This window comes from Lutjanus erythropterus, chromosome 21, assembly GCF_056507025.1.
Source record: "Lutjanus erythropterus isolate fLutEry1 chromosome 21, fLutEry1.hap2, whole genome shotgun sequence".
NCBI lineage: Eukaryota > Metazoa > Chordata > Actinopteri > Lutjaniformes > Lutjanidae > Lutjanus > Lutjanus erythropterus.
Window position 1 is genome coordinate 6523294 of NC_139337.1, and position 26691 is coordinate 6549984.

The 26691-nt window shown below is 38.9% G+C and overlaps 2 protein-coding genes across 2 annotated transcripts; both read left to right on the forward strand.

The window, feature by feature from the left end:
• The first annotated feature begins 1760 nt into the window (after nt 1-1760).
• Nucleotides 1761-8566, forward strand: aoc1 (amine oxidase copper containing 1). Its single transcript, XM_084747740.1, has 5 exons — nt 1761-1839; nt 2504-4042; nt 5027-5315; nt 7146-7278; nt 7812-8566. The coding sequence occupies exons 2-5, from the start codon at nt 2506-2508 to the stop codon at nt 8079-8081; spliced, it is 2229 nt and encodes a 742-aa protein (XP_084603866.1). The 5' UTR covers nt 1761-1839; nt 2504-2505; the 3' UTR covers nt 8082-8566.
• A 6393-nt stretch (nt 8567-14959) lies between these two features.
• On the forward strand, nt 14960-17443 carry LOC146307230 (uncharacterized). The gene is made up of 2 exons (XM_084747194.1): nt 14960-15012; nt 16047-17443. Exon 2 carries the CDS (start codon nt 16121-16123, stop codon nt 17327-17329), a length of 1209 nt encoding a protein of 402 aa, XP_084603320.1. The 5' UTR covers nt 14960-15012; nt 16047-16120; the 3' UTR covers nt 17330-17443.
• The last annotated feature ends 9248 nt before the right edge of the window (nt 17444-26691 follow it).

Sequence of the window (26691 nt, forward strand, 5' to 3'; positions counted from 1 at the left end):
GGTGCTTTGAGTCCTGGTTATATTGGAGAGAAGGGAGCCGATAACTCTGCAACTCACACCAAAAAAACTCTAGGTGGATAAACAGCACTACAGGCCAGGGGGAAAGGTATTTTTCATTTTTGGGTCAACTGGAAACAAAAGCAGCATCTTAAAGGCTTCCAGTAGGAAATCCCACAATTATTCCCTGTCCTTGCACACATAAATATTTAACCTGCTCCTTGAATTATAGCACTTCACTTTGGGACCTGTTTCCAAATCATTAGTGCTGTTTATAATATAATAAGTCCATTTTTCAGCCTTTGTTTTATTAGAGCTCAGTATTGCATTCTTTCACCATAAATTCTCCTGGACAGGCTAGAAAACTGGAGAGACTGTCCAGTGCAAGGATAAACAGGTTTATGAACTTAAAATGATCGTCCCTGAGAGATATAGGGACTATCCCCAAGGCTTCATTTATCTACATCTACTTTCTCCCACCAAAATATCTTGTTATAATTATGGGCACACAGATTTCTAAAACAATATCACCAGGTGACTACAGTCTCAGACAAAATCAGTCAAAATGTGCCAGAATTTTTCCCCAGTTAAACAAATATAAAACTGAGATAATTATTCTTTTGGAGCCAAAAAAAATTTAAATCAGTTCTCAGCTCCAGTTGCTAACATTAAGCCAGAAATCCTGTTGATGTCCACTGATCTAACTCAAATCACAAAAACAGCCTACTCTCACTTTAAGAATATATCTAGAATTAAAGGACCAGTGTGTAAGATTTAGTGGCATCCAGCTGTGGGCTTGCAAATTGCAACCAACTCACTTCACCCTTCCCTTCAAAGCATGTAGAACTGAAACTAGCAAAAAAAAAAAAAAAAAAAGCGCAACCTGGAAGTGAGACAGGGGTCCTAGGTACAGCTAACCCTTTTTCATGCTTGATTAAATTATGATTTGGTAAAAATCTGACTGAGGTGATGGAAATCTAGGACACAACTTTAAGGGCGTTTCATTAAAATTTGTTTTAAAAATATGATCATAATAGAACATTGTTATACCTATGTTATCAGTAGGTATTGTTAGTTTTAGATTTTGAAGGCTTTTATTTAACACACCTGACATGCCAGATCTCAGCTATTGTAGTACCTGCGCTAACATCTTCAAGAGCCTCCATTGTTGTTTCCATGGACGCATCTCGCTGCTGGTGCACCTAAAACCACGCCCATAGTTGCCAGTTGTCCCCCTGAGGACGCCGACTGCTTCATACCTCCTCTGGTAATTTATAAATTAAATTAATCTTGTTGGCATTAATAAGCTTCTTTTTGAGATGATGTATTTATTAATATTACATTCCATTCCCTGTCGTGTCCTGCCAATAGATCCCCCTAAATCTTTCACACTGGAGACCCTGAATGGTTTAGGACCAAAATGAAAAAATATCAGCTGCTCTGCTCCTCATTCATGTCTTGAATTGCACTGTAGCTGCACTGTGATCTTTAGTCTTTCTTATTCTATTTCAGCTTTTTTCTTTTTTATTTAACTTCTTTTATGTCTTTTTATATTGCTTTTCTTAATACATTTTATGTCTTATGTAAAGCACCTGCTGTTGCAAAGCTCTACACAAATAAATTTGCCTTGCCTTCTGCAGGATTATCTAAAAACCTCCTGTCATTTCATCATATTTACAACCTGCTGTTGACCAATCAGCCTCCGTCACTGCAAAGTAGGAGGTTAAACATAAGCTGCAGTCAATTGATCCTTGCTTCCATATGAGATTTTTCCTCGCTTGCTGAAGCAGGAGGGCTGGATTGATCAATCTTGTTTTGCTTGAAGCAGGAGGACGACCACAGGTACAGTGGCTTGGTCTTTTTCTTTGTCCCTGAAACCTTGCTGCTTGTGTTTCTTAAGGAAGCATGGCACAGCTTCAAAGTCAGTACATCATGTATCACAACATTATTGCATAAATGCTATTATATAAGCGAGTTATAGAATCTAATTAATTCTGAACAGTGTAGTAAATTTAGTACAGGACTTGGTGGCAATTTTGACACTGACATAAGAGTCCAGTTTATCTCGTAAGTGTGCAGGACAAACAGTGCAGGAAGATAGAGAGCAATGTTGACCATGTGTGTGTTATAGCAGAGGCTCATACACACTGCTTGTGTTACTGTGGGGAAGCTGAGGAGAGACTGATAGAATAAAAGCAAATAGAGTATGAGGAGGAGGCATTGCTTTTCCAGCTGTGAAGAGAAGAAGAGGAAGGAAAGGGAGCCAAGTACAGACATTGCTGTTTTTTTGATTCTGTAGAAGAGATTAAATCTAAGAAACAGGGTATAAAATAGCTGAGATGAAGAGAGTCTGACTAGAATATGGATGAGAAGAAACTTTCTTATCTCTGAAACACCCTTCTTCAAACTGCTGAATACAAGATTTTGCAGAAAATGCATAATACAAATTAATTTTTTCTCCTGCATTCACAAAATTCATGCTTGATCATTTTTTCTCATATTACAGCCATGAGGCTTCTCTGTCTACCCCTGCTGGTTTGCTTGGCTGGTTGTAGCGCTTCCAGATCGAGAGACTGGGCTCATCATGGTGCTCCCATGTTTGCCGACCTCACAGTCCGTGAGCTGAAAGCCATCCGAGCCTACATGCACGGTATTCCAGAGTTGGAGCTCACTAATGCTCGTAGCAAGGCTCTGAAGAAGAACAGCATCTTACTGATCGAACTCCATCTGCCGAGGAAGCATGAAGCCCTGAGAGCTCTGGACCGCGGACAGGCCAAACCCCCACGTGAAGCCCGTGTGGTTATCCAGTTTGGGAACCAGACCAAGCCCAACATTACTGAGTACATTGTGAGTCCTCTGCCTTCCCCAAAGTCCCACAAAGTCAAGACATTTAAGGGGGACAGGCCTATTCAGTTTGAGTCCAGGCCTATTACTAATGTAGAGTATTACCATATCACTAACGTCCTTAACAAGATCACAACTACAGCTCACAAGCTCCTGTTTGAGACCACAGGAGGATTTTCCTTTGCAAACTGCTCTGACCGCTGCCTGACGTTCTCAGACATAGCCCCCCGTGGGGTGGGTCCAGGTGAGAGGAGGACCTGGATCATGCTGCAGAAGTTCGTGGAGGGTTACTTCATCCACCCAGTTGGGTTTGAGGTATTGGTCAACCACCAGGACCTGGATCCAGAAAAGTGGACTGTAGAGAAAGTGTGGTACAACAGCATGTACTTTGACAGCGTTGAGGAACTGGTAGAAAGTTATGAAAACGGAGGTGTGGAAAAGGTCAAACTGCCTGATCATGATGACAATGACTTCTACTCCACCTACATCCCCCGGGGTCATAGCAACACTCCTTCTAATGTCCATGGACCGAAGCTTGTGGAGCCTCAGGGCCATCGCTATCACATTGATCGCAATTTTGTCGAATACGCTGGATGGTCTTTCGCCTACCGAGTCCGCTCATCAGCTGGGCTTCAGGTCTTTGACCTCCGTTTTAATGGAGAAAGGATTGCCTATGAGATCAGCCTCCAAGAAGCAATTGCCTTCTATGCTGGTGATACACCTGCTGCCATGCAAACAAAGTACATTGATGCTGGCTGGGCGATGGGCACCTCAACCTATGAGCTGGCGCCTGGAATTGACTGTCCAGAAATCGCCACCTTTGTTGACCTTTACCACTACTATGACACAGACAAACCTGTGCACCACAAAAATGCCCTCTGTATTTTTGAGATGACCACTGCTACCCCTCTTAGAAGACATTTCAACTCAGACTTCGAGGGGGGTTACAACTTCTATGGAGGGCTTGAAAACACCGTGCTGGTGCTGCGAACGACTTCGACAGTTTACAACTATGATTACATCTGGGACTTTCTCTTCTATCAGAATGGAGTGGTGGAGGTAAAAGTCAGTGCAACTGGATACATCCATGCTACTTTCTTTACACCGAATGGACTTAACTATGGTACCAAGGTGTACGACTATGTGCTGGGTAACCTGCACACACACCTCATCCATTATAAAGTAGACCTGGATATTGCTGGTGAGTATGATCGTACAATCACCTAATTTTAGGTATTAAAGCAGTGAAACAGATCGCCTACTTAAAAAAAGGGCAAAATTCAACATCAGCAGACAACACAGCTCATTGTATAGCAAGGTGGAAAGTAAGGGTGTAATTCATGTGAGGCAGCTTCATATCCTGTCAATAACCACAGTGTTTTGGTTGCCTAAGCCTAACCATGCCTTAAGAAGAAAGGCATTTTGAGACCGCAGACCTCCGGCAATGTCAAAAACAAAAGTTAAATATAATTCAAGTCACCACATGGTGATTCAGATTCCGTCCAGAATTAAATGAGTTCTTCTTTGACCCATGGAGCACTCTTCCACACTTTTATGAAAATTGGACAAGTAGTTTTTCCATAGTCCAGCAGACAGACAGACAAACAAACAACTGACAATGAAAACATAACCTTCTTGTGATGTAAGTAACTACAGTTTATTTGCCATAACCACAAGACTAATTATTCCCCTTACACCAATCTTAATATATTTTGTTTATATTAATATGTAATTTGACGGCACAGCACTGTCATTTGTATAGCACCTTTGAACAGCAATGCAATTCAAAGTGTTTTGAATAGAACGTAGTAAAATTAGAGGGCACAAAGAAACAAAGAGTCTTTTATTGATGCCAGTCTAGATAAAAATGGTTGTCTGGACTTTACCCTGCCATAAAGACAGAGTCAGTCGTTGCCTATCAATTCGGTGCAACTGTTATGATGAAATGTGTGATCAAGGCTATCTGTGCCATGCATAACTCAATAACTTAATGTTGTAAATCCTGTCACTTCTACTACGTTTAAAGGGCATTCAGCCAAGATAAGAGTGAAAGATAGTAATGGAGATCTCTGTTGCAAAACTAAACATATGTATAGAATATAGTACAGTATATGTGTCTCAACAGGCTGCTTATACCTAGACATCTAACCTTTCCTTATAACTCTTTGTTTTTGCTGTGAAACAGGACGAGAGAACAGCTTTGAGTCAATGGATCTGAAATTTGTCAACTTCACAAATCCCTGGAGCCCAAAGAATTTCGTTGTCCAGTCCAGACTCCACAGGACAGAGCACGAGAACGAGCGATCTGCCGCTTTCCGCTTCGGCAAAAAGTTCCCGCGCTATGTGCACTTTTACAACCCCAATGAGAAAAATAAATGGGGGCACCAGAGAGGCTACCGTATTCAGTTCAACTCACATGCCAACAGTGTGCTTCCAAAAGGCTGGAGAGAGGAAAATGGCATCAGTTGGTCAAGGTAATATGTTTTTTTCTGCTTATGTTGTGAGAAAACTATGTAGTAGGTATAAATATTTGCATTTTTTATGAGTGCAACCATTCCAGATTTCATTTTACACACCCCCTGCCCACGTTCAGTCTGACGGTATTACCAGTTGATTCCACCAAGCATGGCACATTTGCACCACGGCCCTGATCTGTCCTCCACATGGCTGCAGGCCCCACCAGCAGCGTTTCAGAAGCATTTTGCCCACCTTATTATGTTTACTTGCTCGGATTTTGTTGATGAGGTCCTCCCTCCTTGCTCTTTGTGCTTCTACCATGGATAAGCACGCTATGTTAAATAGTTTATTTTCTGTCTGTCTTTATGATGGTGAGTCTGCATGGGGCCTTTTATTTTGAAAATTAACCAGATTCTCCCTGCCTTTTCTGTGTCTGAATTCCTGCACGTTCGATCTGCTCTGTGCTAACTGACACGGCATTCATCAAAAATAGACTTGGCACGTAATGCTGCCCTGCATCAGTATCTGTGTCTGTTCTTTCAGCCTCACCACCACCCCAGCATCCACCTGCCGGCTCAGACGAGATAAATATTTGCTCAGAACTCCTCCAAATCTCTATGTAAACATAATCTGTGGGTAGCAATGAGGTCAGAGCCTAGATACTAAACTCTAACTATTTTCTGCTGCTGTTATAAACATTTTAAAACATCAGCTGTCAGACTGAAATAATTGTGGTGATAACACAGTTTGTAATGATTGACCCAGCAGAGGATCAGTAGGGTTGAGGAAGTTAATCTCTGGATTGGGACTTTGGTTAGAAATGAGAGTTATGGTTTGGAAGTCAACAGAGGTGCAGCAAACAGTCAGAGAACACTTTGTAGAGTACCCTCTTTGTTTATTTGTTGTTGTTTGCTATCAGTAGTTGACTGTTACCATTGGACAGTTCACCCCAGAATCAACAATGCATAGTCTTTCCTGTGTCTGTGTAGTATTTTTTTCTATCTAGATTGTTTTGGTGTGAGTTCCAGAGTTTTGGAGATATCAGCTGATGAGTGTAGAGATCTCAGCCTTCTCTTGAATTAAACTAGTTGGCACTTGGCTTGTGTTACTCAAAGCACCAAAAACAAACATTTGATAAACTCAACAGCAGTGTCTCTTTCCAGAAAACATGACTTGTTTACTCCAGATAATCCGTAGACCTTGTTGTGAGCAGTTTCATGCAGGAACTATTTTCTTTCTATGGTGGAAATAAAGAATGATAAATATGCAACATCCATGTAGACTTTCAAAATAAAACCACTTGGGCATGTACTTGGGTATGTTTAGGAAAAGATTGTGGTTTTTAATTAAATAAGTACTTATCTTTGCTGTTGGGTGACATTGTCTCTCCATATTTTGACACTTTTTTTCATAAATCAATGCCATTGGACATCCTTCATGTCTGGCTGTGGGTTTTACAAATTTTAATTGTTGAAAAATATGAAAAAGACCTACTAACTTTGTAACTTAATGGAACAGAACAGAATGGAATGGAACAGGATGGGAAAAACAGGACAAACATGAAGACCTCCATACGCAGACTTTCTATCTCTACACACACACACATTAAAACCAAATGCCAGAGCGGCTCCTCCAAAAATGATGCTTCAGGGGTATTTACACCATCATACTTTTCAGCTTAGGTGCGCCGATCAAGCTGCCATATTTGATGCAGTGGGGTTATAAATGGTCTGGTTCCATTGAGCTGTATTTGACAGAACATTTTTGGACAAAATTAAAACAACAGCAGTCCACCTTTGAAATGACTAACAGAGACGCAGTTAAAATAAAAAACTGTCTCTCTGCAGGTATCCTCTGGCTGTGACCCGTCATAAAGACAGTGAAGCCACCAGCAGCAGCATGTACACCCAGAATGACCCCTGGGAACCTGTTGTGTCTTTTGAGGACTATATCCGCAACAATGAAAACATAGTCAACCAGGTACAGTACTGAATATCAATCTTGACACATCTACATTCCCTGTATGTGACCATTTATCACAATATGCTTGTGGGATGACAGCCAGCTGTTTTGCACACAGTGCATATGAAAGTCAAAACAACTGACTTAGCATCATTTTATGATCACTAACTAGAGTAAATCATTTTTGTGAGATGGTGTTTGAGATTTGACGTGATGTTAGAGTGATGATTAAAGCAAAATTACATGCACAGTCCATTTTTTATTGGTGCAAGAACAGACCACTAATGGACAGAATCCTTTGTGATGTTTCAAATGGACTCTGGTTTACCTTTGGGGGGGGGGGTGGTTAATCTGAGAGATTACGTCAGTAGTTTGAGTTTGCTTTTCCAAAAACAACCTGTTCATCAGCTTTGCTCACTTACCATCATGGTGACTCACAAATGCTGACATTTTCATCTGTTTGCACTTTCAAGTAGATAAAAACTACCTGTTGTGTGTCTGACTCTAAAAATCTAATCAATCTAATGCAGTGTTTACTCTCCTGTGTGCAGGACCTGGTCGCCTGGGTGACGGTGGGCTTCCTCCATGTGCCTCACTCAGAAGACATCCCCAACACGGCAACGCCCGGCAACGCAGTGGGCTTCTTCCTCCGACCCTTCAATTTCTTTGATGAAGACCCTTCGGTGGCATCCAGAAGCACCGTCATCGTCCGACCGGGCAAGAACGGCAACCCCAAGATCCAGAGGTGGACACCTGAGGTCGTAGGTCACTGTGTGACAGACAAGCCATTCTTTTATAATGGCTCTTATGTAGGAGTCTAGAGGTGTTTTTTGAGTTTCCCAAAAATATTTTAACACAAATATAATTTTAAAATAAATTGGACAAGATGATAAACAATCACTTCAAGTGCATATAATCAGATTTATTCTTAGTAATGTTCAACAATGTGGCAACCTGATTAGAATTCTTTGTAATATTCAAATTTTCTAAGATTAAAAAATAAAATAAAGAAGAACATTTTAAAATGGAAATGTTGATATTGTGTGAACTTTTTTTTAAAAAAGGAAGCCTGTCATAGTTGTTCATATATAACTTGAAATCCTTTTTTAATATCAACCATTCTTAAGAACTGGGAAGAATTATGATCTTCCACGACAAAAAGTATTAATACCAATACTCTAATATTTTTTTGTTTAAAAAGTATTCTTTAAGGAGTTCTATATATTAAATATAATTGTGTAGTGTAATTTATGAAATGTTTTTGCTTTCATTTTTTAATTTCTCAAAAAATTCTCCTGTGCCAGAAAAAAAAGAATATTATATATGTGTGTATATATATATATATATATATATATCTAGTATAATTGAAAATCAAAACCCCTTCAAAATACGATTTTGTCCCAGTTCTCAAGAATGTCCAATATAAAATCTGACAAATTAACTATTTAAAGTAACTTTTTGTCATGCATGTGTGACCTGTCTCTCTTCAATCTTTCCCTCTGCAGCAAATTAAGAAAAACAAATTTATTACCCAACTCATACACATGTTAATCTTAGTGTCCCACACCAAATCAAACAACACATGTAACCTGGCTGGGGGGAATGGGAGGCAGTGTGGGGCCTTGAGAGCTCCTGTAATCCCATGTTGGGTCTCCATGGCTGAGGTTTAGCAGCAGCGAGCATCCAGGATGCAGGATGCTCCGTATCCGCCCCGCTTGTGGTAAATTGCTGGCCCTCAGCGTGCTCTGCTTGCCCCCGGGCCGGTGTGGGAATGTTTTTACTGGAAAGACAACAGGCCTTACAGAGCAAACAGCCTGATTCCGGATCCTTCCCCACAAACAGTCCAGGATACCTCCTAGCTGCGCCATCGCCCCTGGAAACCTGACTTTACATGCAATGTGACACAATGTACTGAATATCAACAGCATGTGTGACGGCTTTGTCCTTTATGTACACATTCCTAACATTCCAGTCACTTTATACTGTACTTCTCAACCAAAAGATCTAATGAAGTGCCAAATAAATCCAACTGTTGATCATATTCAATCTTTTTGATTTGATTTTCTATATTAAACTACAATTAATACACACAAACTAAATATAACTCCTGAGGACAGAGGTTGATTGTTTTTTTGAGTGGCAAAGTCTGTCTGTGTGAAGGGTAAATAATGAGTGTTTTTTGGTGTGTGGAAAAAGGAATCTGGCCAACAACTGTTTTCACAATCTAAAAACCCTTTTTATAAGTGTGTGCTGATGTTTTACAGTTCACGAAAAGAGGGATAACATGAATGCCGTGCGTGAGTGAGTGAATGAACGGCGCTAGAGGAGAGGACAAAAAACAATGTGAACTGAGTAACAAGCATTCCTATAGCTATTCCCATGACGATGGTCCTGACGTCATAACAGACAAACTATAGGAAACCAGTGAACGTAACATAGCTTTATTCATTCCAAACTAGCATGTAGTAGTACAAACACTTCCAAAAAATGATGTGACATTTAATTTCCGTCATGCCGAAATGACCTTACATCATTTAGCTTCTGTCCTGATTGTCTTAATGTCTTTATTTAATCTCTCTGTAACTTTCTGATCAGTCTAAAATTGATAAAGACATACTCATATAAGCAGCCAAAATGTAAAATGTGAATACTGAAGTAAAAGTAGGATAAAAATAAGGATACAATACAATGCATAGCATAAGAAGGAAAATATATATATATATATATAATAATAAAATAATGATAATAAAATATAGGAGTATAAAGAATGCAAAAAATCAAGGAAAATACAACGTTTTAAAAGAAGTGCAGCAATGTGTACATGGAAAGCAAACTGTAAAGAAAAGTCTCAGGTCTGTATAAGCAGAGTCAGAGCTAATTATAGGCCAAAGTGAAGAGAATAATACTGACTTACATTTAAATGCAATCATTAGAAGCTATATAGCATTGTGTTACATACAGTATATCACTTCTCTACACATTCAGCAACACTGTGAATCGCAAATTCCAGTACCATGACAGGAAGTATACAGTCTAAACTTAAATATTACAATAAAAAAGGAGAACTATCAAAGGTGAAGTGTAAAATAAGAGAAACAATGTGTAACAACACTTTAATATTTCTGCATTAATACAACTAATATTAGTAATATATGAAATGATGACAAACTATTACCTGAATAGAAAGCCTGGGAACTTAGGTGGTGAGTTGTTGCCATCTAGTGGTTTCTTGTTTAATTGTTTGGTCTTTTCAGACTTCAGGTTGCTGAATGTCTAACAGCCTAGATGTGGTGACACATGTCATTAATGTGCTTGTAACTGTAATGTTAGTCCTCTATTGTTATTCCATAAAGCTGCATTATGGCAAGTGTATGATCCAGTGTTGTTATGGCCTGACTCCAAGTGATTCTTTTTAATCACTTTATGAAGAACACCATTAAATTGCTGGAATGCCCCTTTAATGAAATAAATAAAATGACAGAAATTCTAGTTTTACATGTTTATTTTCATGCTGAAATATTAGTCTATGATTCAGTTTTCCAGAATTATTTCACAATAATATCCAGAGTGTGTTTTTCAACATGCACACGCAAACCTGGAGAGGAAACACCATGGGAAATTTTAAAATATATATATCATAAAAAAGTTTTTATGCTTGGCTGAGGTAGAAAGCTTGGGGTATTGATAAGAACAAAATGCCACTAAGTGCAAGGGAAATAGATGAATAAATCATGAATAGGCATGAAACCTGTGATTTAAATGCTCCCTTGTCACTGAAAAGATTAAAAAATGATGGCAAAATGAATTTCAGATTAGTGTTGAATGAAGACGCTGTAACCTACATCAAATTAATACATGAAACAAATAGAACTGGCATATTCCCATCACGTGGATGTATGAATCAAATGAGAATTTTCCCCAGAGCACCACACTGTCTTCTTCTGCAATGGTTTAATGTCACCTGACTGGAGAATTAGCATAACCAGCTGTTTATCTTGATTCACCAAGTTCCTAATATTCAGACTAACTGTGCTGGTCTCCTTCTTCATACATACTTGCAGCCTCAGTTGAAAAAGGGCCGCAGTATGTTCAGATTTAAAAGAGCAAGCCACATCACACATCGCCCGGCTGCTGATTTAACCTCCTTCCTTCCTTCCTTCACACCTTACTTTTTATCTCTCCCCTTCTATTTCCAGCCACTTTGTTCTAATCATCCATCTGTTATCATTCATTTAAACCTTTGTGTGAATCCAGCAGTGTGACTCAGGTGTGGAAAAGCTGCATATGTTTGAATGATTCAACACAACATCCTGTTTGAGAGCATCCAAGACCCAGCTATTAATACCAGATGATAATGAATGAGAGAAACAGCAGAGTATTTCCAGTGGTGTATAATGGAACGATGTGACAGTAAACACCTTTGTACTGAGCGGATATATTATTGGACGTGTTGTCGGACAGCTGAGGCAAGCTTGATCTGTAATTTCCTGCCTTTCAAATCACACCCTCTTTTCACACTGTCATATTACAAACTGTTCTTTGTACTTGTTTATTTGTTTAATTGTATCCCTGTTAGTCGCTTCCAGGGTAACAGCTGAAGTGTTTGTTGTTGTAATACTCACTTCAGCCACAAGGGGGGGTGAAGTCCACCGCTACCTCATGTTCTAAATAAAACTAATGACAACTAATAATTTATGTTTTCGCCAAGTAGAGTAGTAGGTTTAAAATGTAAATCTGAATTATTATTATGTGAATTATTATAAAATATATAATATATTAAAATGTTATTTGCTGTGCCCATCTTTCTAATTGCCTGCCGGTCAAGACTTCATTCATCATGTTATAAACTGTCAGTGTTGACCTGGACTGCCACCTGCCATGAAACTGCTCTGCTCATGTAATTTGGTGCTAACTCACAAAAAAGGACAGGTTCTTGACAAGCAGACCAACAGCACCGTGTATGATGCAGCATCAGTGGTGGACTCAAATTTAAAAATACTTTAACCCTGACAATAATTGCCAGAAAATTATGCTTTTATTGTTCTATTCTGGCACGTTTTAATTTGTTTGGCAGATTACACATGTGAAAAGTACATATAAATATATAAATTTCCACTCTAAATGTATCTTAAAATGACATTTGAGTCTTAAATTAGCTTGTTTTACAGTGAATTTGTGATTGTGGCGGAATTTTGCAGAATGCATCATGAAACTCAACAGAATAATGATAGAGCAATCAATGTATTGTATCATATTTGATACAAACATTTTCAACATGATTTTATTATAACATAAGGTACAACATGTTTTACTAAAGAAAATATACATATTGAAATATTAGTAACAATTTAACTATTATTCTCACTGTAACTTTTTTCAATATTAGCAGAGATTTTCCTCCCAAAAACTTGCAACTACTTGAAGGCAGCCATGTTGGAGTTCAGTGTGACTTGAAACAAAAGCACCTAGCAGAGGCCAAAACATCTCGCAAAAAAAGGGGCTTAAGCTAATGCAGTTGATGGCCTATGGGAAAGTCTGGGAACCCATATGTTAGCAATTTATGTAACACGTAATGTCTTTCTTTGAGCTACAAATGTATTTTAAAGCTATAATATGTAACATTTCCTCATTAATATGTCTAAAAATGTGAAACTGTGTACTGACATTATCTCTGAAGTTTCCAAAAATGTTCAAATGCAGAGAAATCTGTAATTTATTCAAGGTAATTATGTGTTTCTTGCTGTCTGTTACTAGTTGCTGTAACTTCCAGGAAGACACGGGATATGTCTTAGAGTGAGGAAGGAAGTTTTTTGGTTTTTTTTTAGAACAAGATCACAATTTAAGTTTTCCTCAATACATTTTACTATTTGGCATATAAAGAAGATTTTTACACAGTAAATGTTGTCACAGAGTTAGGACACAGTAACCAGTGGCCAAGAATTCATGTTAATCTCCTCACTTAACTGTGCTCATTTATCAAGCAGGATTGCAGAGATCAGCTGAACATATCATAATTATAAGTCTGCCCCTCATCCAGCAAGTATGTGTGCAAGTGCATGCTCATGTGTGCGACTGCATGTGCACGCATCCGGATGGGTGCATGATGGTGTGTGTCCCTGCTGGTATTCCAACCATCCCATTCCTCTTTGTCCACTTCTCAAAATAACTCCCCCCGCCAGCAGCAGCTGAGATAAAACTTCAGACAGGCAGACAGACTCCACAAAACAGAAAGTGAGACGGAAGAGGGAGAGAGAGGCAGATGGGAAAAGATGGGGATTAGATGGAAGAGAATTTTAATCGCCTAACACAGGAGGATATTAGCTGATCTCATATCATCTGCTACCAGAGCTTAAATACCAGGATAACCAACTATTTACGACTATAAATTATTTCCAAGGAAGAAATGCAAATCATAAATCAGCTCAAGAATAGTTTGGCATAGATTAGTCAGATTAGGTGGTGTAAAAATTGCCCTGTCACTGAGACAAACATTGCTGGTGTCTTTGCAGTGAAGGTGCTAATGAGCCATCAATCATTACGCAAAGCAGGCATATCATGTATCTGGTCAGTCCAGGCTGGTGGCTGGTGTAGAGCGAAAGGGTGGGGACACGAGGGAGGACAAGAGGGCAACGGGAGGGCAGGCTGCAGTGAATTTAGAAACACGGAGGTCACTCTAATTCCAACAAGAATTCACAGCTTCAAACAATTCAAAAATGAGTCAAAAGCTAAAACTGACCATACCCACTGATAACTTAAGTTTAAAAATGTGCTATTAATCATCCTTGTTTTAAAATTGTGCCCCAGATTTCCACCTAAGGACCCCTGTCTCACTTCCTGGTTTAAAAAAGGCAGAAATACTGTTCAAGCACTGGTAAGATTTCTATTTTTTGACAATGTCATTAAATAACACATATATTATTTTTACATCAGTAATCAAAAGCAGATAACATAGAATAGCATAAATCAGCCATTCCCAAAATTAAGAATATCATGGCCCAAATTGAAATCTGAAAATCTTCTGCAGTCCATCTATACCTTTAATCACAACTCTGATCAACATACGTGACTGATTGTACCAATGAGGAGATACACCTGTTAAACAAGGCCAGATAAATGAAGAATAACATGTAATTAAAATTCCACAGCTTTGTTTTACAAGTTTTGATTACTTAAAAAATGACCTCATGACCTGTCTAGGTCTACCTGTGAGGTCTTCACGGCCCACCAGTGGAAATCACCGGCCTAAACGTTAGCCTAAATGTGTTTGATCTGGTTAACAAGATAGTTCAAAGATACAATATTGGGGAATTCTACTTTTTTTTTTTTTCACTTTCCCATATTCAGAAACGTATGCCCTTTTCATCTATTTGATTAAGTCCGAAGTTACATAAAGCACCAATATCAGGCTATATTTGCTCAGTTGTTGAGCGTGTCAGACTTTGAAAACCCTTGGCCCACATTGTTTATCACCTGTTCCACATGACTGTGAAGCCTCATATTAAGATTCAGTTATTTGAAGTTTTTCTTTTTCTTTTTTTTTTTTCTATTATGTTCTGGTCAGTATTTGTTTAGCTAAAATATTGCATTTGTATTCAAATGTTGGACTTGATTTACAATAAAGATAAGATTTAAAAAAAAAAAAAAAAAAAACGCTTTCAGTTGGTTCCGTCTGTCACGTGACCCTCATCCTGCAGCTGGCACTGCAGCCAGAGAAGAAGAACACCGGACAGTAGTAGAGGACAGAGAAGAGAGGTAACCGCTGCTCTCTTTTCGTCTGTTTTTAACTTCATACTTCATATTAGCACACCGGCTTTAAAGCGTGTCAGGACAACAGTATACTGTGTGTTCTGTCATGCTGCTAACTTTGTGTTGTGTTTGCTGACATGTGTTAAGCTAGGCTGCTACTGTGTGTTACTGTTTGGAGCGAGAGGAGGCTTTGTTTACCTCTCAGCCGTGTCACTCAGCTGTGTTCATACTCTGTCCATTCAAATAGTCCGTTAGCCTGAAGAGTCACAGGAGCCGAATCGAAGCATTTTTTGATATTACAGATGTTACATCGGATGTTTTATGCTAGGCTGCCAATGTGTTAGCTCTGCAATATGAACATATATATGTTCAGACATTATGAAATAAATAACAGTATGAATAAAGTGTGTAAAATGTATGAATGAACCAACAGTTTGTGAAGTAACTGAAGAACATATGACACTCAACTTATTATGAAATTTTATTTCATAAAATATTTGTCATTAATTGAAGTGACACTATGACATAAAAAACTTCATTCAAGTTAATTCAAGTAAGGAACTGATGTTTAAGAAAGAAGAAATCTATATTTCCAACACTGGGATCAGAAGTAATGATCCAGTATTGAAGTCTGCTTTCTACAGTCACTACTAGCTGCAGACTTTTTTCATAACAGCCATATTAACATGAAATTGAAAGATAAACACAGGTGTTAACAGTAATACTATTTAAGGCCTTGCTCTGTTTAGTGTAGCAGAGTATTTCCAGTGAGCTAACATGAACAACAGTGCTGCAAAATATACAGTACATAACACTGAATCTATAAAAACAGGCACCAGATAAACAAAGATGATGTTGTTGAGCCTGTATTGCTAACAAATGCCATCAACAGCAAACTGAAGTGGATGCAGATCATGTGCAGTCGCCCCTGCCATTATTTAAGCTCTTTCAATGTATTGGTCAGTATGTAAGGATGTGAACATTTGTGATGTAACTCCTATACTCAGATCTAAATTTCTCTCTCTCTGTGCTTTTCTCAGCTGAAACAAACAGATGCAGACACGATCCATGTCCAAAGAGTTGGAAATCTCTTGGTTTGGTTGTCAGAGGAGGCATGGACTTACTGACACTGCAGAGAAACTACCAGTGTGAGCAATGTGGCAGCAGCTTCAGCCAGCTAAATGCGTATGAGCTACACTTGCTTACCCACACTGAAGAAACAGGATACTGCTGCGACCAGTGTGGGACACATTTCAGCAACCAGAGTTCATCCACAGAACATCATTGTAGCTATACTGGACCATACCAGTGTGACAACTGTGAAAAGACTTTCAATCATTTGGATATTTTCAAGTCCACATATCTGCAAGTCCACACTGTAGAGAAACCATACCAGTGTGACCAATGTGAAAAGAGCTTCAGGTTATTAAGTGGTTACAAGGACCACCTGCGTGTCCACACCGGAGAGAAGCCATACCAGTGTGACCATTGTCAAAAGTGTTTTAGTCGCCTAAGTCATTACAAGACACATGAGCGTGTCCACACTGGAGAGAAGCCACACCAATGTGAAGAATGTGGGAAGAGTTACCGTTTCTTAACTGATTACAAAAAACACCTTCATGTCCACACTGGAGAGAAACCACACCAATGTGAACAATGTGGGAAGAGTTTCAGTTACATAAGTCATTACAAGAGACATCTGCGTGTCCACACTGGAGAGAAACCATACCAGTGTGACCAATGTGGAAACTGTTTTAGTTTGTTAAGTAGTTACAAGGACCACCAGCGTATCCACACTGGAGAGAAACCATACCAATGTGATCACTGTCAACAGGGTTTCAGTCACTTAAAAAACTACAAGGCACATCTGCGCATCCACACTGGAGAGAAGCCACACCGATGTGAACAATGCGGGAAGAGTTTCCGTCTTTTAGGTGCTTACAAGAAACACCTGCGTGTCCACACTGGAGAGAAGCCATATCCATGTGAAATATGTGGGAAGAGATTTAGTCGCACCAGTCACTACAAGCGACATCTGCTAGTCCACACTGGAGAGAAGCGATACCAGTGTGAGCACTGTGAAAAACACTTTGCTGTGTCTGGTGATTACAACAGACACCTGCGTACTCACACTGGTGAGAAACCATATCAATGTGAACAATGTGGGAAGAGATATGCTCATTTAAGTAGTTACAGTCAACACCTGCGTTTCCACACTGGAGAGAAACCATACTGGTGTTCTCGATGTAAAAGGTTATTTGCTTGGGCAAAGTCCCTGAAGGTACATCGTTGTGTTGATGTAGATGAAGAGAGCTTTGACTGAGTGTAAGAATGATATTTTTTCTTTTTCCAGTTCAGAGAATAGTGGCAGACTCCGCTATTCCCTTGCTGGATTCAGATTGCCTTAGGTGTGTTCACACAGAGAGCAGAGAGAATTTTTGCCTCGTGTTACTTGTGCCATCTTGACAATTGGATCATAACATTTGTAGTTATTTGCGCTTATGTGTTTCTCCTCCAGACAGCAGTCAACACAGACACAAATTAGCTAAGAGTGAGGTCGACTGCTCCATGAGTCACTGCTGCAGACAGGTTGAGAAGCAATTTCGTGTCTGATTGTGCCTTTGCATTAACTCTGTACATATCTACTCGCACAAAAAAATTGCTTCACTTTCTGTGTGAACACCCCTTTACAGCTGTATTAAAGTACTGCAAGCAGTCAACTAGCAAAACGCAGCATGGCTTTTATTTTGAAGTATCCACATGAAATGCACCTTTGTATTTGTTATATCTGTTCACACCACAAACAAATCGCACCACTAGAAAGCAGAAAAAGTCCCACCTTTTCAAGCGCTCTCACTCCAGTTATTTGGTCCACATCATAATTCGATCAACAGCCCAAACAAACTGCACTTACCTGGCAAACGCACCTGGATTAATTTTAACTGAACCGAACAGGTTAGGTGTAAACGCACCCTAAAACCCCAGTTTCTCCTAATGGTCAGGCCAGAACATTCCAAGGTAGCTGCTGTTTGTTGCTATTTAAATGCAGCCATTTGATCCACCAGTTGCTCTGTGTTTGCTATATTGTTGACCCACACTTGCTGTTACCATGTTGATCATGTGTGTCATCAAATCAATCAGGACTGAGATCTTAAGCATTACAATTTTAAATTGTTAAATGTCTGTCAAAGATATTTGTTAAATATGGAATATATCTACTAATATGTTCACAATGTTGTGACTACCATTACTATTCTTTTTGTAAAATAAAATCTACTCAAAGCTCAAGATGTTTATTACTTCAGTGTACCATGTATAACAACTGTAATGTGAGTGATTTCGACAGTTTCTCCCTCTGTCAGTTCCAGGACACAAGTCACGCTTTATTCTGCTCAGCACAACTAATCTGGTGCAAACTGGGAGTTAGTGAAGATAAGCACAGCTAAATGAGTCAGTACTGAACTTACTACACACTCCAGTGTTTTTAGCCTTTTGCTGACTTTTTACAGTCTGGAATATCTGTTTGATTAAAAGTCTTGCTGTTTTGGATAGGAGCTGTTCATTTTCACACATTGCAGACAACAGTTGCATGGATTTTGCTAAAGAAGTCTGAATCTGATAATTATGAGACAAGATCTGATGAAGTTAAAGGAGCATTTGTTTTAATAGGATTTCTGAATTATGTCTGTCCTGGACGTATGATATCTGTATTGAGATTTGTGTTTAGAGTTATGGTGTTAAATTTATGGTAAATTGTGTCAATTAGGAGACAGTTCATGGGAGTGCAGCGGGATGGGGAATATTAATACAAATAATTAGATTTTTTTAAAATATTTATTTATTTGTACATGAATGCAGTGGCTCAATAAAAAGAGAGAGACCTGTGCAAACACAAACAATCCACTAGAGGGCACCATTAGACCACAAATTACTGTCATATTTTAGATATTACGTGTATTCCTCACTGTTTGACTGATTTGTTTCGGATATGACATGCTCAGTCTAGAGCCTGTTGTGACTGTGTTTAGTAAATATGGGGATTTTGAAAAATGAATTAATTCTCCATGCTAGAGTGCCTCTACTGCCTTATGTCCACCAAATTTTGCAGGCTTTATTAATGTTTTATTTTTTCCTAAAAATGACAATAAAGAACCCAGTCATGTTGCTGGCAAACAAAGTGCAGATCAAGAGGATTCTCACATATTTCATGGATTTGTGGAAAATAAAACAATTATAGTCAGAAACGGACATGGTCTATATTATAAAAAAAACATATTTGAATGGTGAATGATCTCAGTCATTTGTTTTGTGCATTGAGTTTGAACAACACCATACACACCCTGAAAATTTAACCTTTCACCTTTGATATTTGGGCCACACAATCACTTTTGCCAGTGGAAAAAGAAAAAAATTAATGAAAGCCAAAACAAAAACAGTCGGGTTCCCACACAGCTGGACTTCTAACAAGTATCTGCAATTGTGTGTGTGTGTGTGTGTGTGTGTGTGTGTGTGTGTGTGTGTGTGATAAGTGTGTAGGCTATGTGTTTATGTGGGTGGGGATGCAATATTACCTGTGATGACTGTGTAATATTTGGGGATGATCAACTCAAATAGGGTAAAACCATGAATTAGAGGAAGTAGAAGAAGAAATGAGGAGTTTGTGACACGATGAAATATCGCAAAAAAAATTATTTAATTTTATGAAGTCTGTAAAAATAAATCCAGGAAGTGCTTCCAGAGGAAATATTCTAAAAGATGCGTCAGGAGACAGAGTGGGATTCAAAGCTAAACCACATTTTTGATCACTAATGACTCTTTATTCGACTTAGCTGTGATTCACGTGCAGACATTGCTCAGACGGTTACTGTCCCACACAATGGACACAAGTCTAGATGTAAGGCATACTCATTCGCTGTGTCTCTCTGCACGATACACACACACACACACACACACACACACACTCACACACACACACACACACACACACACACATCTGTCCCTTAAGAATGGTGCAGCCCATGGGATCTTGTTACAGACAGCGTGCCATCTGCACACTGAGAAAAACAAGTCCTGTAAACGTCTCCTACCTCCTCTATAATCACCACGACTCAGTGTGACGTCCCCTATGGGTGATGTGAGGCTTTAACTACTTTTACTTACAATGCATTTATAAAGGAATATAAATCTATTTAAACACAAGAGAAATATGTCTTATATCAATCATTGTTTCATTCCATGTGGGATGAAAAGATTTCTCCAAAATGTCCTTATGCCCACAATTACATCACAGAGTTGTAAACCGTTAATTAATTGTTAATATACTGCTCATAAAATGTTTAATACATGGGGTCATTTTCTGGTTCAGCTCATCCAGTTGGTGATCTGAAGGGGGTGGTGCCATCCCCCCTTGTTAGCAAAATGACCAAAATGCATCCCCTTTGTTAATCTGCCACTCTATCCCCTGGTAGCAGAGAGAGTGCAGGGGCAGAGGGGTTGTTGTCTGCCTGACCCTTTTATTCTTAATGTGACTTGAGGTTTGTGGGAGTTACAATCTATGGCTAACTAAGCGTGTTTTTTTGTTGTTTTCTTAACCCAGGATGGTGAAGGCAAGACTCACCCTACCTCTGTTTGGCTTGACTGTGAAATGTACATCACTGAAGTACATTTGTCTGAAGAACAGACAGGAGAGAGAGAGGATGACACGTTTGTCACTTTACCACATCTCACATAATAAACACTGAGTACAACTGACAGTTTTGCTCTGGATGCATCTTGACTATAAATAGACTTGCTGACTGTGAATTTTAGACGTTCTTGTGAAGAACGTTTGTACACTATGAGTGGATGAATAACATTTCACATTCAAGCCAATCAGAGGCAGACTAAGGCAGGTTACGCCTTTTCCATCCTAGGGGGAAAAATTGCTAACTTTGTCGTGCATTGATGAACCCATGGTGCTGTCCATGGTGCTGAAGTAGAAGACTGATTTGTAACAGATCCTTCCTAAGCCCCGCCTCTCTTTGCTCTGTCATCCAGTAACAGTTGAGCAAACTTTGTACCCAGTCAGATTTCTCCTTTCCTGTTTCCTGCTGTGTGCTATGCTCGTCTATGTTGAAAAGAAAAACAAATTATGGTTAGCAAGTGTTGCTAGGGGACCTGTAAAAGTGGCAAATAATCACATTGGGTTCGCTAGCCAAACACTTGCTTACTAGTTCAGCTAACAACTGATGTAGATTAACTAGCTAGTTAGCTAGCATTTTGCTGACATTCGCTATCACATATGGCTAGCTAATGATTGATGTAGATTAGCAATCTAGTTATAACCATAGACATATAATAAAACCTAGACAGGGCATTGCCGCTCAGCCTTGCTTCCAATTTTGCCCTGTGGCCACTCGTAGTACTGCTCTGAATTGCAGTTAGTCAAGGACGTCCCATCTGTGTGGGTTTGATCAAAAGTGACAGGTGAAAAGACATCTATTTAAGGACATCCTTCCACTTCTGGTTTTAGTTGAAAGTGAAAGGTGAAAAGTCACTGAAAAGACAGACAGACTGAACACGGTGCAAATTTCAGCACCTAATTTTGAGCGACCAAACCGGATGCACAACACCCAACAGGAGAAACACTACTGCGCAGAAATGTCTTTTATGTAAAACTGCATGTGCTGCCCTCTTGACCAGGACTCCCATGATGAAAAGATCTAGTATCTCAATAGGATAAATACATAAATAAAATTAGTCAGTGGGGTACATACCACAGAAGTAAACCTGGAAGCTGGAAAACTTTTTTAGCATGTGTACCAGGCGAGCACTTTGATTGGACTGAACAGATGCCATCTTTACATCTGGTATCCAGTTCTAAATAGTACATTCATGGTTATTGGACCACAGAACAAAAGGGGTCTTTATTATATAGAGTAGTGTCACGTTCATGATCAAAGTGACATGTGGCAGCAACAAATCACAGAAGAGTGACAGGATCATAGAGATAAAAAAAAAAAAATTAAGGTGTATTTACAATGGAACTGTAGAATTGGAAATGGTTAATGCAAAGGCAATGCCTTTTGTGAGGTGTACTTGGGTGTGTTGTTTGGCTGTTGGTGTGGGAGCAGGTGGGTGATTAACGAATCACCTTTTTGACTGCATTAGAATAGGAAAGGCTTAATAAATGAAAGAGTTGTCCAATTTCCTCATCATACAGGAGCAGGTTAATCTCTCTCTAAGATATATTCTTGATTTTATGTTTCTCAAAAAGCAAACGTTATTAATGTAACATTAGTATTTGATTTTCTAAATTTTCCACTCATTTGTGCGAAAGCATTTAAATGTTAAACTGTATGGAGCAGTTTGAGTCCTGGTTACCGATTTGCCCTCTGAACACATGTAGGTGTGGCAGCTGGGCCTCCACTCCTCACGGCATCTCTGTACGCTCTTACATCATGTTCCCCTGTGAGACTACAGAGCCGAGGATGTGCCACTGATGACCCACCACTGTCTGTAGTGAGAGGGGGAGCACAATGACACAGCAGTGGGGACCCATTTCAGAATAAAAGCTTCCTTTCATGCTATAGCGCTGACCCACATACACTCCAGGCACGCATCATTGGCTCCAGTAATTTCACCAACACAGCTGGAGCAGTCTTTAGGGGGCCAGGGAGCGGCTGCCTTACAGTAAATGATTGCCATAAAGAAAACTTCATCAAGGAGCACTGAGTGTAACGGCCCACCCAGGGAAGCAGTGAAGTAGTTAGTGACATGAACATGAGCAGCTCTGTCCATGAACAAGGATTCATCAAATCATGGCTTAACTTTGAAATTATGTTGCACCAAACTTGAAAACTTGAAAAATTCTAATTTAAAATGTGATCCATTGCATTTGTGGTGGACAAATAGCTTGGTTTTAAGAGCATGCACTCCGTGTACTCTGGCTGTGAGACTTCTGCATTGGGTGATGGCGTAACTCCAGCCTGCTTCCCTTTGCTGTATGTGGTCCTCCCATTTTCTTACTCCCTTTCCTGTATATCTTCAACTTTCCTATCAATAAAGCCATAAAAAGGCCCAAAACATATTGAAAGAAATGCATTTGAGGGGGTTTAGTAAAATAATCAAATTCCTCAAAGAAAGTTGAGGGACAGACTCAACCCAAATGGGTCTTATGATGCGCCAGCTGCTTTCAGGCAGTCTCTTCTTTCCTTACTGTTGTCCATTTTTTAATAACATCTGTTGTTTGGCCACATTGATCCATTAATTCAGCCAAAGTTTTTTGCAAAAAAGGGGAAAAAACAGAGGTGAAAACAAAAGCCCACTGCTCTGAAAATACACACTCTGGTCCATAAGTTACATAAGTGGCTGCCCGTCTCACTGCCTGCCAAACTCCATTAACAATCTGCTTAATTTGAACAGTTATTGACATCTACACCTTCTATACACTTCTTAATGATTTCTTATGACTCATAAACACATGCTTACTCGTTCGGCAAAAAAATCTGCATTAATTTGAACTCTAATTACCATGAAATAGGCAAATAAATTTACTCCAGCCTGGAATAGAAACTTCAAAGGGGGACGCTGCAGCTGGAGCGTGCATGACAAGTGAAGCAAATATGTCTACTTAACATGTTTCCTTAAGCTCTGATGACACGTCATGGTCATTTTATGATTTATTAGCATAAATAAATTACAGCTTTCTCCTTTATTAGAGATTAGTTTTTAATTTTGCACCAGAGCTCTGCTTAATTTGACTATTTACTCATTTTAAACCTAGTTTTGCTCAGTTCTGATTAGAACTTATTTTAGATCAAATGAATCTAGCTGGTGTAACCCAAATGTAAAGGCAGACTGTGACCAGTGTTGAGAGTAGACTGCTTAAAAAACTGTTTTTACAGTTAGGAAACTAGAATAACATATAAGGTACAGTAAAGTAACTGCAAAGACAACCTCTAGATTCATTAAATGTCATTCAGGATTACAGGACAATGACAATCCGTAGGGTTACACACTGTTTTTTTCCTCTTGTCATTGAAAACAAAACGCCAGGTCAAGAGGGTTAAATATATCTCAGTCAAGCACCCTGATAACAGCAGCTTCAGCTCAGCAGCCAGTTTGTTCAGTTCCCTCCCAGAGGACGGTCTCTGTGACAACACGGTGGGATGAGAGGAGACTGTTTGTGGACTGCTGATCCATATTTTGAAAGAGTCAAGGCTAATCATGCGCATTACAGTCAACTGCACAAACCGTTCTTTTCTTTTGCTCTATTTGTCAGTGAAGAGTGCGATGGCACACATTCAAATATTAATCAAGCAGGAAGTAAATGATTTTTAAAGCCATATTTACAGGATGAATACAATATCACTGTTCTTTGAACATGTACATAATGTACTGTCACTGTCTGTATAAATCCAACCTGCTGTAAAGCATAAACATTCTGCTCAAAATCATCCACTCTATGTGCATAAATTCATACTGTTTATATCTTACAGAATCAATTGTATATACACTTACATTTGTGTTGTTAGTCACTGATTTTTTTTTTATATACGTCTATTCTTTTCACATGCATGTGTACATTAGTTATGACCATTCTGTATTCTTTACTATTCTTTACCTTTATTTGTTCAGCTTTTCTTGTCCTTGTTCTTTGCTGTATGTCTTTTCCTGTGTAACCACATTGAGAACAATGAAAAAGCAGAGTCAGCTTCCTCGTATGTACACACACTTAGTCAATAAAGCCAATTCCGATTCTTATTTTTTCATGTCTGATGCAGTTAAACAAGTGTACAAAAGAAGTTAAATGAAGCATGAGTTAAATTTAGCAGGCTCTCTTCCCTCTGAGTTATATGACAAGCACTTTCAACACTTAAGCAGTAACGCTGACTAATAGCAATGCAGTTTTCAACATGTCAAAATGACATCACGTTGCCCCATATTCATTTTGGATATGTACAGCAAAGATATCTGCAATGACATTTTGACGAGTGAAAATTCCTTTTTTGATATGATATGATTTAATTTTAACTAGTAAGAACTGAATTTTAGATATCTAGATTTCCCTTTGTGATATCTGTGATGTAAGAACAATAGTAGATTGATATAAACATTATTGTATAAATTTAGTTGTAGATATCATTAGTTAGAATTGCAACTTCTCAAATTACATTATGGCTGTGTCAACTTGGAATTATAGCACATCAAAATTTAATTAGAGATATCTGTAACTGAGTTTGAATAAAAGTCAATGGTAAAAGATGACTATTTGTAATTAATTAATAATTGTTGCTAACAAGAATTAACATAGCAATTTACTAAGTCAGTTAAGTCATACTTTTGACTTGCAATGAGTATTTTATTTGCATCATGCACAACTTTTCCCTCTGACACATTCACACTATATAAGGAAATCATAAATTAATTATGTCACAATAATTTTCAAGAGCTTTACAGGCACATTAATGTCAGTTACAATGACAGAACAACTCTGTCATATTCTATTAACAGAACTGGATCTGCATTATCAATCTGAGTAAAGGCAAAGATGAGGATGGCACAAGGACGAACGCTGACTTTTGTCACCCTGAACAACACTTGCAGTTGCGACTGTGCCGTAAAGGCCGCATCTGTCCTCGCCCAGCTTACAAAAGTAATCTGCGCTTCATTTTGTCCAGCCGGACGTCCCTCAGATCTGAGGTGATGAGTTTGGTCGTGGATAAGTAAAACAACATGGAGGATTACAAGTTATTTTGTCAGCCCTGTAGTATAGTCCTACAATGTGTGTGTGTGTGTGTGTGTGTGTGTGTGTTGTGTCCACCCTTCAAACATTCATCCAGTCAGACTGAAAAAGACAAGAATGTCTACACAAAGAAGCCTGAATACACATCATACACATACCCGAAATGCATAGACATCCATTTTTAAATTGAACTTTGTTTTGTAAAGTGCTTTCTGCCATTTTAATCAGGGGCTGAACTGAACTGACTTTAACTACTCAGCACAGCCACTCCCAGTAACCCCTCCACCCCTCGGTCATCCAACTGTCCCGCCAGCTGTCTATTTTAGATGTCTACGTAACACCCTCAAGCAATTACTCTCTGAGTGGTCTCCTGGAGTTCATCCAGAATATTCTCTCCTCAGAAGTTTTGTAGAGATGAAAAGTAAATGGCGGACTCTTTGACATTGTTTATTATGCAACCTGAGATGCTTGAATGGGAAATGACTGGGGCCAAGGTCTATTAGACAGAGTATATACACAGCAATCAGAAGCGAGTTTAGAGGCTGGGGGGTAAAGCCCTGCTTCTTGGCAATAATAAATTGGACATTATTAATAGTTACATTGTGTACTCATTGTAATTAAAACCAAATATCAAACTTTAAACATTGTAAAAATAACCTACACCCATGGACGGATTATGAAACGGTGGATCCCTGGACATAGACGTGTAAAAGGTTACATCTGAGTAAGGCGGAAAGAGTCGCAAAACAACTGCAAACAACACTTACATCACTTTGCAGTCATTTTGCACCTCTTCATAGTAATGTTGCATCTCTTAATGGTCATTTTGCACCTTACGTTTTGCATGTCTTCATGGTTGTTTGGCTTTTATATTATATCTTTTGCATCACTTCGTAGTTATTTTGCATCTCTTTGTTGTCATTTTACATCTCATTGGGGATCTTTTTACATTTCAGTAG